Below are 18,764 nucleotides of genomic sequence, written 5' to 3'. Positions count from 1 at the left end.
GTATATTATTCTTGGTATGCACATGTGAGAGAAAGCACCTTCTGCTCATAACATAAATATATCTACAGTCTGCCAGTCTAAAGACTTTCTCAGCTTATCACATACACCCTTACACACACACTGCCTGCAGAATACCAGCACGACCAAGGCAGTTCCTTGATTTCACAATTTGTTTTCGTGGCCTGAGTTTAGGACAAAATAAGTAATTTCCAAGTTCAGCAAGAAGTCTTCAGCTACAGATTAGCTCTACTACTAGTAATTTAGCACTAGTACAAGGTGCTAAAGCAAGGTTCTTTTCCTTCCCCCAAAATTAGAACCACCATTTGTCCCTATCCTTTCTCCTATCAACACCCCGATGGCCATTTTCCTCTTCTCCTAGCCCTGGTATAGCGTCTGTATTTCATGATGTTATTTCCTAAGCCACATCCATGTGTAATTACACCTCTCAAAAGCCATCTTATTTTTGTCCTTCTGAGAAACACAGCATGACAGCTATGACTTGCCTTCAAGACACAGCAGTCATTATAATCTACCTGCAAAATGGAGATTGAAAGGAGCCATGCATTTATACTTCCAAAAAAAAGCTTAGAAGCAGTATAATTTGAAAACAATTCTCCCCTTGTGTGTCAGGAGAGCTGTATTGTAACTTTTACAATATAAAGCACCACACAGCACTGGACTCTTCTGTTCCTCACAGTGAGATGTAAAAGTATCCCATAACAGCCACTCCTAGTATATGCAAAGCAATGTAAATGTAGCAATTAATTCAAAGGAGGAGAAGTGCTTCATTAGGCATCAAACAGTGCCTAATGACATGTATTATGTTTTACTGATACCAAGATGATTCGAAACTTGCATTTTTAAAACAATTGAGACCTGGCAGCAAGAAGAAAAGTCAGTCTTGGCAAATTGGAGATAGTTATGATGGATGACAGTGAACTGAAGGTCTTACTTGATTTCTGAAGGTTGGGAGGAAATTCACAGGACACAGAGTTGAAGGTAACCTATTCTCCACTAATACAACTCAGAATTACCTTAAATTAGTCAACCATTTGCAATTTTTAAAATATTTTTTAAAAATAAGAAACAAGCAAGATAAGGAAACTTGTCCATTCTTTCATGAAGGAAAGAAACCCAACACACAAACAGATCACTATTTTATTGTTTTATGAAAAAGGTGGCATTTGTTGAATTCAAACATGAAGGTAGAGATCAGATCTAATAAATCTGAGGACTTACAGAAACAAGGTTTTGTTTGTAAAGAACAAAAGGGAGTTATAGATTTGGGCAAGAGTGAGGCAGACCTGCTTGCAGATATGCTGCTCTTTGGCATTCTGTAAAGCAATTCCGCAGAAAGGGACCTCATGGTTATTTTGATTTGCACCAAGATCAATAAGATTGAAGGCATTTCTAAGGAAAACTCCTCAGCAATAAGATCATATACCAGATGACCATGCTGAGAAACTGATCTGCATTTAGACTGACTCTGCCTCTTACTCCTTTAATTACAGTTTTATTTTTCAATTCAACACTTGTCCTGTTTCACAGAGAATTGTGCCTGAAGTGACTTAAACTTATGCAACATCCACAGAACTCCTACTTAAGAATTTCACAAGTCAATACATCTACAGCTTGTTCTGCAAATCCATGCAATATTATCATTAACTCAAACATTAAAAATGTATATACCACTTCTGATTTGAAAGGAAACTACATTAAGCATTTTAACTTTCAAGAAATCTTATGACATTTTGCTGTACTGCAAGAAAACAGAATTCCATCAAATAGTTCCTCAAACATATTAAACCACACAACTATCATTCTCCTGAAAACAATAAATAATTTTCATTTTTAGAGAAGAGAAGGAAACAAATACATGATGACTCAGCCTTGAAGTTAGCTCAAATTACTCTGGTTTCAAGAACTCAAAAAGAAGTCCAATAACTAACTAGGTAATAATTATTTATTTACATTTTTGATATTACCTTGGTGTAGCCAAACAGAGCAGCAAGATCAAGTAGATGTTGTATTTTCCAACTTATTTCTGTAATCACAACTGCTGTCTCTAAGCAACCTCCAAATATAGTTGGGGATTTGATAAGTGCTCTATTTAGGCTGTTTTAGGAAATGTTTCCACTTCAAGCTATCTTTTGCAAACATTCAACAAAGTAAGTTCCTGTTAAAATCAAAATAATGTATTGATTTTGTCTCAGCTATAGAAATTAGTAATTTTTTCAGCTTTCTGTTTTGAAAACAAGCTATTTGAATAGAAAAATTGGTGTCAAACAGTTTAATTCTTTATTTTTCTACAAAACTGAAGATAATGACCGTTCATAGGACTGTATTTATGCTTCCTCAGAATGCTGTTTCTCCTCAGTCACAAGTCCCACTTGGACACCGAGGAATTCTTACCTCATTACACCGGATTTCTACAGTGTGCCTCTCCTACTAGAACTTTTCAGTCCCATATTTGTTCTACACTGATAACAACTTGTGCTTTATTTAACATCTCCTGTACAATATTTAGAGGTGCAAACAACAGTTATATTAATGAAAAAGAAAGCTTGATAAGGGGGTCTGGTACAAATTAACAAATTCCTAAGAACTGCACACAGCTTTAGCTACCTTCATGAGTGTAGAGAGTATTGTTTGTTCCTTGTATAGGATTTCTCCTCTTCTCCACCCCCTTCCCCTTAGTTCCCTGCTTATTGAATGTGGCATCAATGACTTCCATAGTAAATGTTTAAGACAGGACAGTATTTATTGCAGCAAAACTGTATTTTTATCATGCAACAATGCCATGCTCCATTTATTCTCATTCAGACACTAATCTATAGAAGTCACAGAAAGCACCTACATTTACTGTTACTTTTTACACATAACAGAAGCAAGAAACATCAGGCTGGATGACAGGGAGCAGCAAGAAAACACATTTATCACTTATAAGCTTTTCAGCTGATTTACCGTTCTATGCTAACGTCACTAAGCACAAAAATACACTGTACTCACCAAATAAATTGCTCGAATGTCCTTGCTTAGATACGGGTTTCAGTTCATTTAATCCCCATGCGTAACGCTTATAATTATCCCAGGCATGCTTCATCATCTGTAGGGAAACCAAAGCAGGATTATAATGTTGATTTAGCAAGAAGCCACAGCAAACATCAACTTGAGAATATTCTCATTATTAAAAATATTTAATACAATTCTTAACCAAATTCCTGCTGTACGCATTAAATCTATGAAATATACAATAAACAATAACAGTGGCACTGTTTTCCAGGTGGCAGTGGGATGGCTGCCATAAGAATTACACAACTGTCCTCTCCACTTTTGTTACCTGCAAGCTTATGGTCAAGACACATTCAAAAATAATTAATTTTTAGGACGGAAATTTATTGCGTCATATATATCAATTCAATTGAGATTTTATTTCCCTTAAGCATACATCTTAGAAACTGAGGAAAGTAACATTTTTAAAGAAGGTTTTCCCCCTAGAACCTTTAGATTCTTTAAGGTGAACATAAAGCTTACAGTAGTTTTCAGATTCTGGCAGAGACCTGCTTGCATACAACGAGCTGGTTCAGACTCAGCACAGCTAGTAACAATAGAAGGATGGTAAAGTGGGCCGGCAGAACACCTAGAAAATGTTTTGAGTTTTTCACAATACAATCTTTTATGACTATAAATGCATCTGTAGCTACTTTCACATGTCATTTTGCACAAAGAAATGAAAACTTTTACAACTGAACATATCACCACCATATCACATTTTGCACGAGAAGAGGTACACCACAGATAAATACTGCTTTGGGAAACAGCCTTGCAGAGCCCAGCACAGCAGTGCTGTGGTAAGAGCAGGGGGCATCCACACCGAAGTCAGGGGAGTGGGTTGACTCAGGAATAGCTCACACTCTCCACCACCATCACCGGACATATCTGGTGTGATCTGTCCTTTTTCAGAGTGCATTTCCAGGAGCCCACATGCCCCTCCCCAAACATGTGGTGAGAAGAATGCACACAGCTCTGCAGGCCTGGTGACAAACCACTGCCACTCCAGCAGGTCCAACACCTCCCCTTGGCAACCACCAGTTTTAACACCTGCTCAGGAATAGTCTCTTTTAAAGGTCACCACAAGCAGCCTTACTTTATGTAACAGAAAGAAAGATTTTGCCACCTTGCTGCTTTTCCTCCCCTCTTCCACAAGGCAGAGTAGTGCTGGGAATGCCAGAGGTCATCTTCTAGACAAAAAGTGACAATTTCAGACCTTTTCAGAGATACTGCTTCAGGCTGTCAGATGACAACACTGCTCTGTCCTTGCTTTCAGATTTCTTCTTGAGGCCTTGTGTGTCAAGGATAATTTTGTTAAATAACAGTTATAATCCTAAATTTAAAAGCAGCAGCCTTGGGACATGCTGATAATAGTAATCCTGCACTTTCTCCTTTCCTCTTTCCTTTGCTCAAATCTCAGAGAAATTATGTCAATTAAAAATCTGCATTAAGCCACACTATAACAAATGACAACAGATTTTTTAGAATACTGCCATACTTGTGAGAATAAACATTTCTCCACTATTAATGGGGAAAAAAATGCACATCTATCCTGCAGGAAAATTCACAGATGTTAATCTACACTACAGGTCCAGCTTTACAAATACAAAAATTGGCAATGGCAGTTAATATGTGAGCATTTTCAAGAAAAAGATTAGCCTGGTGTCAGATCTCAACTGAAAGGCAGCAAGTCAGAGGCCCTGTGGAAATGGTCTCAGGCCATGGATAGCAGTGATATGCTGGATGGAATTGCTGCCATCCATGGCTTGAGACCAGCAGGAGCTGTTTCCATTGCTTGACTTCACTGGCTTAGGAGCTCTCCCAAGATGGGGCTTTTTGTCTCAAAGCAGAACTGGTAATAGGCAGCCAATTGGCAGGCTTTATGACTATGGGGCCTTCTCAATCCCTGGTACAAGGATCAAGACTGCATGAAACCAATCATTTCTCCACAGCATATTTTCTAATTTACCAGTTGAAATTTTCTGGTAATTTTGCCTGTTGTACAAGAAAGACTTATTCTACCCTGCCATCATATCCCAGATCTGCAAGCTCAGCTTTAGATATCAACACACAATTCTCAGAGATTTCAGGAGGCTAAATCCTAAGCTTTGTCAAAGCTTATTTTCTCATGCAATCACATCAGAATCTTTTCATTTGCTTAATCTTAACCAGGGCACACCACTCAAAAGGTTTTCTTTTTTTTAATAAACTAAACTTGTAATTAAGTGGCCTGAATCAAAGGGCCTAAAGATGTAGTATTATAACAACATTATAATTGCTCAAGCCATTACTGACATTGTCCTTCCCTTTTTCCCTCCTTTTTCTCCTAGCATATCTATGCTCCTTCTCGTGCATAAGAAATGCAGTGGTCATCTATTCCCAAACCAAGTCAGTTCAGGAACCAGAAACTTTTGCAAGTGATATTCTTGTTTTGAGAATAATTTTTGTCTTTTCTGATTGCCCAAGTCAGATTGTTGCCAGTCTCAGAGTTACCAAGATGGAAAGGCAGGAACAGCTCCAGACTGGTTCAGTCCAGCCACAACAGTCACCAAGTGTGTGATGCTACAAGATGTTCCAGATGTAATCACTTGCCTTTAGTTTTCCCCCATGGACTGACACTTCAATGATATTATATCATAAATGTATGTGTGATTTGGTAGCAGAAACCACTCTGATTACCCTATAGGTCACCAACCCCTAGCCAGTAAGACAACCCAGGAAGATAACCCAGACAGTAGACCACCACCTTCTAATAATATTTATTATTGTATGCCAATGAACACCAGATGGGTTGTTGGGTTTTTTTGACAAAAATTTCCTCCCATTCTGCTAACTACTCAGGTACACTTATCTAATTGCTTCCTAGGAAATTACAACATGTGGATTCCACAAGCCAAGCAGACATGAAAAAAACAAGAACAAAACCCCCTAAACAAACAAACAACAAACCAAAAAGCACTGCTTTTCCTAAACTTAAGGAAATATTCCAATACAAAAAACCCTACCAGAATTTACTGAGCAGATCAAATTCATCTCTTTTGGCTAATCAAAGTGTTCTTTAGAACTCTTCCAGAAAGCCTAGATTTAGACAAAGCCATTGAGGTTAGTGAGTAAATTTACTCCTAAGAAAGGACATCCTTGCTTAGACATTTGGAGATTTATGGTCATACATTGAAAGCAAAAGGCAGCTCCAAAAGCAGTCAGTGAGCCCTCTAGTGTTTATAAAGAAACCAGTCATTCCAACCAGACACAACCGTGAATGGCTCTTTACAAAAAAGTTATTAGCTCGTAGTGTTACTGTGTTACTGGGCAAAGAGCCTGCAGACACAGCAGCCAAAGAACCCTACCTTAATCAACACTACCTTGCTACACAAGCGACCTTGGGCATCTAACCTATCCAGAAGTCTCAATTTCTAGGATTCAGTACTTCAGAAATACTCTACAGTCTTTCCCTTCTGTGGAAATTACAAAACCATATTAAGTTTCTCGCTACATTAACTTCCTCTCTGTAAATAGCTTCATTTTCTATGTAAGAACAAAAAGGTTCTAAAATACTGAGGAGCAATTTTAATAGACCCAGCTTACCAAGGTAATTCTTTGCTTAGGCAAAGCTCCTAGCACTGGTACTTCGGAAATTAATTTTAACAGTTTTTTTTGAGAAATCCATCTATCTTTGCAGTCTTCACCTTTTTGTTTGCACAGGATATCACCAAATCATTATCTCCTGATTTTTTTTTATTTTTTGATAATTCACAAAGTCTTTTGATCATATCTCTGACTACTTGTACAAGTGCTCTTGATCACTTGAAATTTCTAAAGATCACAGTTTCTGAGAACATCTGGTATATCAACACAACATTACTGATGATGTTAAAAAGAGAAATTCCCAGTGAGGGAGCAGGTTGCACAGGATTTTGTCCAGGCAGGTTTTGAATATCTCTAGAGAAGGAGAATGCACAACCAGCAGCTTGTTCCAGTGCTCTGACACTCTCAATGTAGAGATGTTTTTTCCTCACATTTAGATGGGACTTCCTGTGTTTCTCTTTGTGCCCAGTCTGCCACTTATCTTGTTGCTGGGCACCACTGAAAAGCTTGACCCCGTCTTGACTTTAAGATATTTGTATGCATTGATAAAATCCCATCTCAGCTGTCTCTTCTTCAGGTTCAACAGGCCCTTAGCCTCCCCTCATAGCAGAGAGATGCTTCAGTCCCTCATCATCTTCATAGCCTTTTGCTAGACACTCTCCAGTAACTCTTTGTCTTTCTTGAACTGGTGAGCCCAGAAAGGTTCATTGAACCTCAAACTCTAGAACAGACTGACAGCTCTTTCCCCGAGAAAGCAGAAATAAAACCCTCTCCTACAAACATAATATTGGCCAACTAAAAGATGATGATAATGCACTCCCATTTGTTGGTATTTTAGTTACTGTCATCTTTCAAAGCACTCTAACACAACACCTAGAGAGGACACGTAAGTCACTTGAAATTTGCAAAATACAGCTCTATTCAAACATTGACAGAAAACAACAGCGATGCTGAATCAGCACAGTAAGAGTGGTATTTAGATGGAAAACCTTGCAGTACCAGGTGGAGTGAAAATAATAACTTAAAAAGGTTTATTTTTAGCAGTTACATATAAGTGGGGGAGATGCAAAAGAGGATTTCAGGAAAAGAATTAAAGCACCTTTTAGAACTGGGATATTAAAGGAGAAAAAGGATTAATTGCATGAAATAGTACCATCCTGACCTTCAACAGTGCCTTTTAAATCTTGCCAAGACAGAGGAGGAAGGCAGAAGACTAAGGTAACTGAAAGTTCAAGAAATGAAGAGACCAAAAAACCCAAACAACTCCCTCCCAAATCAAACCTCCCCCCACAAAAACCCTCTGAAGAAAATGTAACAGTTTATATAGTCTCTATGAACTCCCATCCCTGGCTTAAATAATATTTTCTTTCTCAGTTTACACTGATCTTTCTACACTTTTAAGTTATTCTCACCTTTTAAACTCCTTACTAGAACTACATGTTCACTCAGGCTACTCTCCCTGCATCTTCTCTCCTTGCTGCTGGAACTAAAACATCATTTTTCCACAGTATCAGCAAGGGTAAGGAAGTCCCTAAAATTAGTGAGAAACCTCAACAGGCATTCCACTTGAACTTTCCTCCTGAACAAATCAACTTGCATGGCTGAGGGCTGTTCTGGGTCTGGCTGGGATGGAGTTAGCATCCATCACTGCAGCCCATATGGTGTTTTGAACTGGTGCCTGAAATAATGCTGATAACACAACAGTGTTTTGGCTGTTGCTGAACAGCACTTGTAAAACAGCAAGGCTTTCTCTTTTTCCAGCTCCTGCCCCTTTTCCACTCCTCCTGAGAGGGAGAATGGAGGAGGTGGCTGTAATGTTAAGCGGGGAGACAGCTGGGAGAGCTGACTCCAGTTGGTCAAGGGGTTATTTCCTACCATGTTAACATCACGTTCAGCAACAAAAAGCAGGGCAGAGGAAGAAAGAGCATTTTTCCAAAGTGCCTGCTGTTCAGCGACTGGGCGTCAGTCTGACTGTGGGATGATATGAGTGATTGCCTTTGCGCCATTTGTCCCTGTCCCCTCCTTCTTTCGCCTAATAAATGGGCTTTATCTTGACCCACCAGTTCTCTGGCTTTCATTCTTCCTGTTCCCTCCTGCAGCCCACCTGGGCCAGCAGCTGTGTGGATGCTTGGCTGCTGGCCCTGTGACCCACCACGGTGTCTCGTCAGCGCAGGAAGTTTGTGACCACAACTCAACCTTCCGGTTTTTTCGCTCCGATGAAATGTTCCATCAACATTAGCAAAATCTCAAGCTTTAGAAAGCCTTATATTCTTACTTTCTGTTCCCATTACTGTTAACCAACAAGCTAACTATTCTGTAAACTATTCTGCATAACCTGTACACAGCCACTGAGAACCAAATTGCAGCACAGCAGAAAAAAACATTATAAGAATTTATTATTGGCAAACGCAATACTGCCTTTGAAATTATTGCCATCAATTAGGATTTCCCTATGACAAGCTGTATGATCCACCTTCAGCTGATTCACTATCACTTTCAAAAAGTTATGCTGGTTATATGAAAGCTTTGGTTAATATGCTCTTACTGAATCTACTGATTACCACAGTGAGCAATTTTTGCAAATACACAGCCTTTGTTTCTTTAGTTATCAAAAGTATTACATTTGTGTTTCTCCATCTTCACAATGTTATTTAGTGTAACATTGCACTTTAAAGAAATACAAGTTATTAACTGAGTTTATTGAGCTTCTCTTGAACAATATGCAACTAGAAAACCTAAAGTAATAGGTTAATTTTCTCTTTATCTCAATACATAATGCTTTTTCTAGGATTAGTAAGCACAACTATATTGCAAATCCATTTGACATTTTCCCTTGTTTCTGAGCATGATCTTTGTTACCTTTGTCAATATTCACTGTTATTGCTTTGGTAGTGCTTTAAAACTTTAATTTCAGTATTTTCTTGCAGTTCTGCACGCAATCCCAACATTCTAATGTCTTTTCCATCTGGAAATGTTTTGATCACTAATAACTACCTTGATATTTTTTTAAAAGTAATTTTTATCAGTATTCACAGTGTGTTCAGACTTGCTCTATAGTGGAAATTCTAGGTAAAGATGTAAGGTGTTCTACTGTAGTTACTTCTTCACTGATTAGTTCATAACCTTATCTCAGCAAACATGCAGATCTGACTAACAGTGATACACGTCTGCTTTAGGCTCTTTCAGTTACTCTGTCTACTGTTATGCTGGACTGCTGACAGAATTCACTATAAGCAACTTCCCATAAAACGAAAACTTAAAGTTAACTTTTTAACTGAACACCAAGGTTCACTAGAAAATGAGTAAAAACTGCTTTATATTCAGATCACTGTTTTCTGTACGTAGAATTGTGTCTTGAGATTATTTGCAAACTAAAAATTAGCAATTATAGTTGAATTTTATTTTAAGCCATTTTCTGTTACTATTTCTTATCTCAGATACAAAGCCCAAGAAATAATCTCAAATGTATAAAGGTTCATCTCAGTTGATACTGTTTATTTTTTTTTCTCTTGAATCTGACAGAAATGACAGACTCCCTTTCTCTATTGGCAACAGAAAACTGTTTTTTTCCTTCGAGACATGTAAAATAAATCCTGTCACTATGAATCTTCATATAAATAATCACTTCTTATCTGTCAGCATGAAGATTACTGCAAATCAGGAGCTTGACAGATTTTTGGTGTTTATAACCTTATTTCCTAGTGGTATCATGCTGAGTTAAAAGCAAACCACACAGTGTCAATGTTTGTGCAACAGGCACCGCCGAAGTGTCACCATTTCTAATTTAGCAGGTGGATGATAACCATGCTCTGAAGCCCTGGCAGGCTGGAGGAGTTCCCGTGAGTGCTTCCTGATGGGACTTCCACCCAGCCAAGAAAAGCCACAAATGAGACTTTAGTATTAGTTTATGGGCCAGCAACATGGATTCCCAGTCACTGTTTTCCACGAAGCAGCACACGAGGCTTTGGGGAACATTTAGGTGCTCACAGCTTCCTTGTGCACTGTGACGGGAATGAAGGACTCCCAATAACCCAGGTTCACCCAGCAGTAGGGCACAGCCAGACACAAAGTGGGGGAAATACCCATACCTCCTACCACAACTAAGGTAGAACTAAGGTAGCCAAACTGGATTACGGGATTTTCCCTTAATATTAAACATGCACATCATATCATGGAATACTTTTAGGGTTCTGTATTTAACGATCTGCATTAAAGGGATATGTGAGCAAAATCCTACTGCTCCTCAGCATTTAAATATCTTACAAATAATTCATTTCTTGCCCACAAGGACAAATTAAAATACAAAAAAAAAAATCTTGCATTTGCATAAAAAAACAGGAAGTAAGAGAATATAAAAATCTCAAGGCCTATTCTGAGAATTAATTCATCTTTTGCACTGCAAAGCACTTCAAACTCCTCAAATGGGAAGCCTTACAGAAATGCTAAGTATTATTCCCTCATGTGTTAAGTTACAGATAAACTTCTATTCTTATATTTTCTATTCCTCACAGTAGCTTGTAAGCCTCCTTAGGACTGTATTAAACTATCCAACTAATATTCATCATATGCCGTTCTGGGCATCGTTTATTAACCAGGGACAGACTCTGCACAGTGCTTCATTCTGTTACTCATTTTAAAAGGAATCAATTATGCTGTTAATTCTGTAACAAGAATTCTAATTAAAAGGTAACTAAAGAGAACAGGAAATTTGCAGGTGAAGTATTTTCTATGCTTATTCTATTACTGCACATTTTATTTAATGCACAAGTACACAAGAAAAGAGACTATTTCATGTAAGAAATACCTAATAAGAACAGCAGCCCTTATGCTTTGATGTCTGCATTAAAAAAAAAAAAATTGAAAAATGATTGCATGACGTGAAACTAATCCATGATAACAAGTCACGTTTTACTCATTTGTCAGGCATACCTCTCTTTGTTAACTGAGTATAATTGAAATATCTCTCTTTTTTAACAGTAATGTACTGCTAAAATTATTAATTTAGCTGAAAAACTGGAGATACCAGAATATTTTAGTATTAGTTTCTGAGAGCTGGGCTACGGTGCATAAACTATTGAATTGTTCATTTTAGAAGACACCAGAGTGATAAGGCAGAGAAACTTGAAGGAAGACCTTCAGGAAGGAAGAGTTTACCTGCATATTTCCTATATTAACATCATTCAGTTAGTATATTATATTAGCCAATATCTACAGCCTGCTTCTTACCTGGCCATCTCACCAGTACAGCTACAAGAAAAACAAACTTTTTGGTGCAGCACAGAAGTATCCTGAGACCCCCTTCCTTGACTAATCAAAAACTAAGAAGGCAAGAAAAATGTATGGCCCTTCCCACAAAGAGCACTGTCCTTGCACTTACTGTAACCAAAAGTCTGTTTAATTGCAGCCAAATTAAACAATCTAGTTCAGGAAAATAGAAAAAAGGGTGATTCAAAATCTTGCCCATATAGTTATCCAAATAACAGCATTCATCCTATCTTGAACAAGCCAGAGCATATCAGTTTTAGCTCAGTTTTAGACTCATTCACTCAACTCCAGCTGTCTTCCACTAAAAGTATAGAAAACAAAATAGATATGCAAGAAAATGCTATTTCCTTATCAAATGGAGGGGTTTGAATAATCTTTTTCTTATTATTTTTTATTTTCCATCCCAGGTAAGCTAGGATTTGAGTATGTTCTGTGGGCATTTAAATAGATTTTCCTGAAAAGATCTGCTTTGAAAGCATCAGTTAGGATATTGTTGAACTCCTTCTTCCTCCAACTCTCAGTTACTAGTGGGTGAACAAGCCACACATTCCCACTAACTACAGGACTAAGTGGAAACAGAAAAGAAAATATAGTACTGAGGTACAGTATTATGAAATTACACACAATTTATGTTAATAACTGAAAATCTTCTTTTTCAACTTATGCCACTTGTCATTTATGTCTGTAGACATAAACAAGACAGAAATCTTGAACTGTCCAAGTCATCCAGTTCCAAACAAAAGAGCAGTCTAAAGAGCAAGCCATACAGCCTCTACCTTACAACTTAGCAACTGTTACCAAGATCTGCATGTCAGAAAAAAAATGAAGCCTACAGCCTGTCACTCAAAACCACTGCATTTCTCCAAAGCTGTCTTCTTCAACACTTAATATAAAAAGTCAGATGGACTCTTTAACAGATACAGGGAAAAAGTATTTTCGTATCACTAGCACAAGAGATAGATGATGTTTCTTCAGACAACCCATTATTTCAGCAGTTTGGATATTTATTTGTTTCTTAAATCTCTATGGTGGATAAATCAGTGATACTCTATTGTTCTGTTTTTTTTTATCTAAGGAGAGCCACTGTTAGCTATTTTTTTAAGACCCACATCACAAAGATGTTTTGTATTAATTAAACACCCATTAAAAAAGAAACACATCACATTATACGGTAATGTGGAAGAACTCAGGTCATTGTTCATTACTGACAATAACCAGAAAGAAAGCTCAAATATTTTCACTTAAAACAGGAAAGCATTGAAGAGTTGTATAAAGAAATTGCAGAATTAGTAGCAGCCTCTGAAGTTCATGCACAATTTGAATAATGTCATAGAAGGGAAGGCAAAAAGAAAGCAATTTGTGGAAATACTACTATTATGAAGAATAGTGGTATACATAGACTCATCCCACTCAGTGTCATTTTTTTTTTCTTAGTCTACTTATGACTTGCTACAGTTTCCAAGAACTCCCAAGCTGAACAGTGTGAACAGTTCAGCTCCTGCACCATACAATCATGCTTTTGTTCTCTTTTCCCTACTATTCTTTAAGAAATGATTTGGTAAGTTTGGTTTCTGATTAGATTATAAATTATTCATGGCACGGACAGTATGTCCTACTTGTTTTTAGGTACCTGGCACTCCATAGCCATGCTGCTAGTGAAGTTCCCAATCTCAGCAGGGGTAAGGCAAATAAAAAAGTGAGCAGTACAGTAGTAAGCAGTGTTATGCAATACAACACAGACACAGGAAGTGATTAACATCAAGGTGATTCAAGTTGCTGTTTCAGAACATGATTAACATACACTAAAATGAAATAAGATACTTTCACATATTTTGAACCTCAATCTCCCCTTATATGCTTCTAAGTTTTATTCTGCTGCTAAAGCCAGTAACAAAGTTTTGGCCACCTTGTTAAATGGAAATTGTCAGTATATCCAGGTCTATCCAGCATGTCTTTTAAGATAGGAACAGCAACTAAAAAAAGCAGCAACAACCTTCTTGAAGTTTCTCTCCCTTGCAAAATTAGTATACATTCATCCCACAATCCTGCTTCCCTACCAGGGAATTGGACGTGACAAGACAGCATCCTTGGTGGTAAGAAGTTTTAGTGGTGAGATGAATGGCAGACTGGCATTGAAAGGCAAAATTTCAGATGTATTTTCTAAGAGCAATGTTTCTTTAATCATATTTTCTTTTATTTACTTGTACTTGATTGAAGCAATCACTTTTAAATGTTTTTTAATTGCAGTTTTTTTCCTTAAGAAAAAAAATGAAACAGTGAGCCATGCATTATTAGTCAATTTGGGGCCATTACCAACTTAAGTTAAAAGGCTAATAACAGTAAGTAAAAACACAAATAAGCTACAAAAGCTACTAGAGTTTCCCAGTTAATGAGAAACTTACTAGATCTTGATGCTGCTCCTGAATTCATGAAGTGCAGGACAATTCGAGTTTCCAAAAATGTTGGGTACTGACAATAAATACTTGAGCCATCCTCAGGCCATCAGCTTTGACAAAAGGCCAGCTCTTCCTTTCCCCTGCCCTCTCCTCTCTCCAGTTGGAGAAGCTGAAGTACTGCACTGCTGAAGCTCATTACTGCGGCCACGGTGAAACTGCACTTTCCAAAGTCACAGAGCCTGTTCACTTAAGAGTATTTACATGGATTAATCAAATATGCAGTTGATCAAGGGCTAAGTCTGCATCATTACCTCTACCACCCGAAAGTCTCTTCAGCCTAATATCCTGGAATTAGGGCAAAAGGATGGGACTGATTCCCAGGAGCTGAAAACCAGTTACACCTGGGTCAAGAGCAGGTGACACACCTGACGAATATGATGCAGTGCAACCTTACCAAGCCTGTAAGCAACCACTTTGGGGTGGGGGAAGGAAATCCAGCCTGGGAGCCTGGGCTACTGTTGGCAGAGGTCAAAACAGGCTGGAGAACAGGCCAACAAGAACTTAATGAAATTTAGCAGGGTTCAGATGGTGCACAAGGACAAGGAGCCAGGGAGGCAGAGGTGTGGGCTGCCCAGGGTGGCTGTGCCAGCTCTGCTCTTCTCTGGGGGGTTCCAGCACTGTGGAGGCACAGACCTAAGCAGCCCTGTCTGACCTTGGATCAAGGACCTTCTCTCATACCTCCAGACCGAGTTATCCTGCAATCCCACCAAATTCAGTATGGATTGCACATATTTATGTACATTTTATAGGGCAAGTAAATTGACTTGCTTTTCCTGATCAACAAGGACACAACTCAAATTTGAGCCCAAGACTGTGGCTGTTCAAAATATTCCAGATGAAAATCATGAATTGTTAAAGCCTTTTCCCAGCCTTCAGAAATATTTCAAGGTATTTTCTATACTGAAAAAAATACGTCAGCTACGCAAAACACTGCCAGCTCATTTCTGACAGGAAGTAAGAGCTATCTACTTATGGCACTAGTATAGAAAGATCCAAGAAGAACAGTTAAGATAGTCAGGCCCTGGCAAAATGTGATGAAGATCCAGTGTCATCTACAAATTCATGATTTCTGCCCATTTCAAATTTACATCTACTTATCTTGGTCAGAATTGATCAAAGAGCTTTTCTAGAAAAAAATATTATTTTAAGAAGTATTTATTTCTGTGGCCCTATCTCCAGGAAACATGGGTTGCACAGTAGCAACTTTTCTAAGGTGAAAATTTCTTGCTGTAAATTAATCATCACATCTAGCTGTACACACAATGAAATAACCACCAAAACAGGAAACATGTATCAGCTATTTTCCTTCAGCAGTTTTATCTCGGTATTTGAGATGGATACTGTAAGCTGCCTAAACATTACCATTCTTTGTGTGGCATTCTTTTTCCTCTTGAAACATTTACCTGATTAGGTGGCCTGTGGATCCTGACACAGTCAGTGTTGGTCAAGTTCCCCAAATACAGGACACTCAGACCTCATGCCTTTACTAATTTCACTACCACAGTATATACATGATACAAACAGCTGGATTGGCAAATTAACTTTCCAGTTCATGTAAACACATCTGCAAAAATAGTAATAAAAACACTTTCCCCATCCCCAACAGGTGAAATGTATATACTGGCATCTCTATTTCCTTCTGTCAGGCTGGAGTAATGATGGCACCTTGGAAATAATGCCTTTATAATGAAAAGTACAACTATGCCATGAATCCTTTTGTGGAAGGGTGGTGCTTAAGAACAAACTTAAAAATCTAAACAAGTCTGCTTTTATGTACAAAAGTTAACTTAACCCTTGGGTAGTATCTCTTCCAGTGCTATATACAGCATATTAGTGCTTTACACAGTATTTTTCTTATATATCCAAATCTTCCTCAGCAATAAGCAGACATGATTGACATAGAAAATTATAAGATGGTTAATAGTTCATCAATTCCATGTGAGTTTGGGAAGAACTGTCACAGGCTTATGGAGAATGCCTCTGATCATGTTTTCATGGCAGTCAAAAGAATCAGATGCTCAGTTATACAAGAAAATGAATGCAAAACCATAAAGCCATCATGAGACAAAACCAGCCACCAAGGATACTAGTGGTCTGTTCCAAACATCTCCTGGCAGTGGAGGATACAGAAGAAAAAGAAAGAATTCAATTAAGAGGCATTAAGATATTTTCCTCAATGGAAAGGATGCAAAATGCGCAACAAGATAAAGACATTAGAAAAGTAAGGATTGTTTCTGAATGACTTTGTAAAAGACAAAAGGAAGAAATGAAACACACAATTAGGTTTGTTACTGAAAAGGCAAACACTTGAGAATCAATGCCAGAAGATACAGTGACAATCTAACAAGATACTGAAAGATTTGAGAGAGCGGATGGTCAGAGAGGCCCAAACTTCATACTGGATTTCCTAAGCTCGTAACAAAAAGTGTGTCAAATGCAGTTTTCACAGCACAAATGGAACGCAATTTTATTCTGCACTACCTATAACACAGATAATGGCATGATGACTTTTATTAGGAGATACCTTCTATCCCACACATCCAGTCGAGACTTTATATTACAGAGTCATATGGTTGTGGTTAAGGTTGGAAAAGACCTCTAAGGCCACCAAGCCCAACCATTAACCCAGATCTGCTAAGGCCACCAATAAAATATGTCCCTAAGTATCACAACTACATATCTTTTAATAACCTCCAGGGATGGGGATTCCCTGGACAGGCTGTTTCAATGTTTGACAATCTTTTTGTGACAAAGTTTTTCCTAATACTCAACCACTGGGGCAACTTGAGACCATTCCCCCTTGTCCTATTGCTTGTTACCTGGGGAAGAATAACCTCACCTTTCTACAGCCTCCTTTCAGGCAGCTGTAGAGAGTGATAGCATCCCCCCTGAGCCTCCTTTTCTCTAGACTAAACAACCCCATCTCCCATAGTGGGTGAAAATTTTAGCTTTTCACTGCCATCTAAACTTACACTTTCTCAGCATGTGAGAGTCTGTCCAAATTTTCCCTCATCTGCCTCATGATTGTCATTGGGGGACCACCGAAGAGAAGACCCCCCCCATCTAAAATCTCTGGCTCTGAAGGAGAAAGTCACACGCCAGAGGCCCTGAGACCTGAAAGCACAGTGTTAAGCTATTTGTTTTCACAGGTGTTGTTTGCTATATGCTAAGAAGGGGGCACCATGCCCTTTTTGCAACAATAGCTTTGGAAGCTGTCCCACCTCTCGGCCTGGCTGGACTTCTCCTGAGTTTCGGGTGGTCTCCCGCAGAAGACCCTCACCTGTTTCACAACCACCGTGACAGACAGACAGACTGAGATGGAAGAAGCCTCTCCATCAAGGACTGAGACATGAAACCCCCATGTGAGAAGGCCCCTCTCCTCCTTCCAAGGACTGGGACTGAAATCCCCAGCCTGGGGGAGGTGTGTGGGGAAGGCAAGCTGACCAAAGCGAGATGTTTGCCTGCAGGTTGTGACCACTGGACCAAGAAAACAATGGCTCTCGTTTACTGCTGAGAACATAGACTACCTGTTACATCTATTCCCTATTGTATCTGTTCCCCCCCCTCCCCCCTCACAATTTTCAGTAATAAAAATCTCTGAGTTAGCTAGAGATTTTGAGATCTCCCCAGCGTAACAGGCAGATCCTCAACTGGGCTGGACCAAAGGACTTCGTCTCTACATTGGTAGCTATATCCCCCCCTCTCTCTCTCTTCTCTCTCTTTCTCTATCTTTTTCTCTCCCTTAATCCCTCTATCGCATTTTGCTGTGGTCATTCAATAAAGCTGCACTTGTTTTGATTATTACTGCAAACCCCCTTGCACCACGTCGGTTCTTTTGCACCTGAGATGACTCCTACGAACCATCAGGTCATCTGTTCACTAGGACAGATCCTGACACAGCATATACGGTGCCTCACACAAATACATAAGCTACAATAAAAAATATAGAAAGTGTGATGCTTCTCTATAATACAATGCATTCAACAACTACCTGTAATTTCTGACCCTTCCTAAGAAGGAACAGGAAAGCCAGCTACTGAGAGAAAGGAAAAACCGTGGATGTGGCTTGCTTTCCACTACTTTTTTTTTAATTCTCTTGCTTTTTTCAGGCAGGTATGTAAAACCACACAAGTCTCCCAGAACCTCTGTTGATTCCACACTTGCATTTCAAGATTCCTTAAGAGAACTTGATGTAAACTATAGTACAGACAAGACAAAGCCCTTGCTCTCCCTCAAGCTGTTTTGGACAGTTCAGCCTAAAGTTGAAACTTAGGAGGCTTGGAACTAGGTGATTTTTAAGGTTTCTTCCAACCCAAATCATCTTATGAAAATAATCTAGGGAGTTTGCTGCAGCTGTTTTCTAAGATATACTTCAAAGATAAGCATAATTATATGGCAAAAGTGAAA

The 18,764-nt window shown here is 38.6% G+C and overlaps 1 protein-coding gene across 2 annotated transcripts in view; it reads right to left on the bottom strand.

The window, feature by feature from the left end:
- MAN1A1 (mannosidase alpha class 1A member 1) overlaps nt 1-18,764 on the bottom strand; it is a 139,819-nt gene that overhangs the window by 99,269 nt on the left and 21,786 nt on the right. For both annotated transcript variants that reach the window (XM_030946670.1, XM_030946671.1), the window contains one exon: nt 3,010-3,106. In XM_030946670.1, coding sequence (XP_030802530.1) covers nt 3,010-3,106 — 97 coding nt within the window. The remainder of the gene's footprint in view (nt 1-3,009; nt 3,107-18,764) is intronic.

Source organism: Camarhynchus parvulus, chromosome 3, assembly GCF_901933205.1.
Source record: "Camarhynchus parvulus chromosome 3, STF_HiC, whole genome shotgun sequence".
NCBI lineage: Eukaryota > Metazoa > Chordata > Aves > Passeriformes > Thraupidae > Camarhynchus > Camarhynchus parvulus.
Note: the sequence above shows the minus strand (reverse complement) of the source record. Positions and strands in the feature narration are given on the sequence as shown.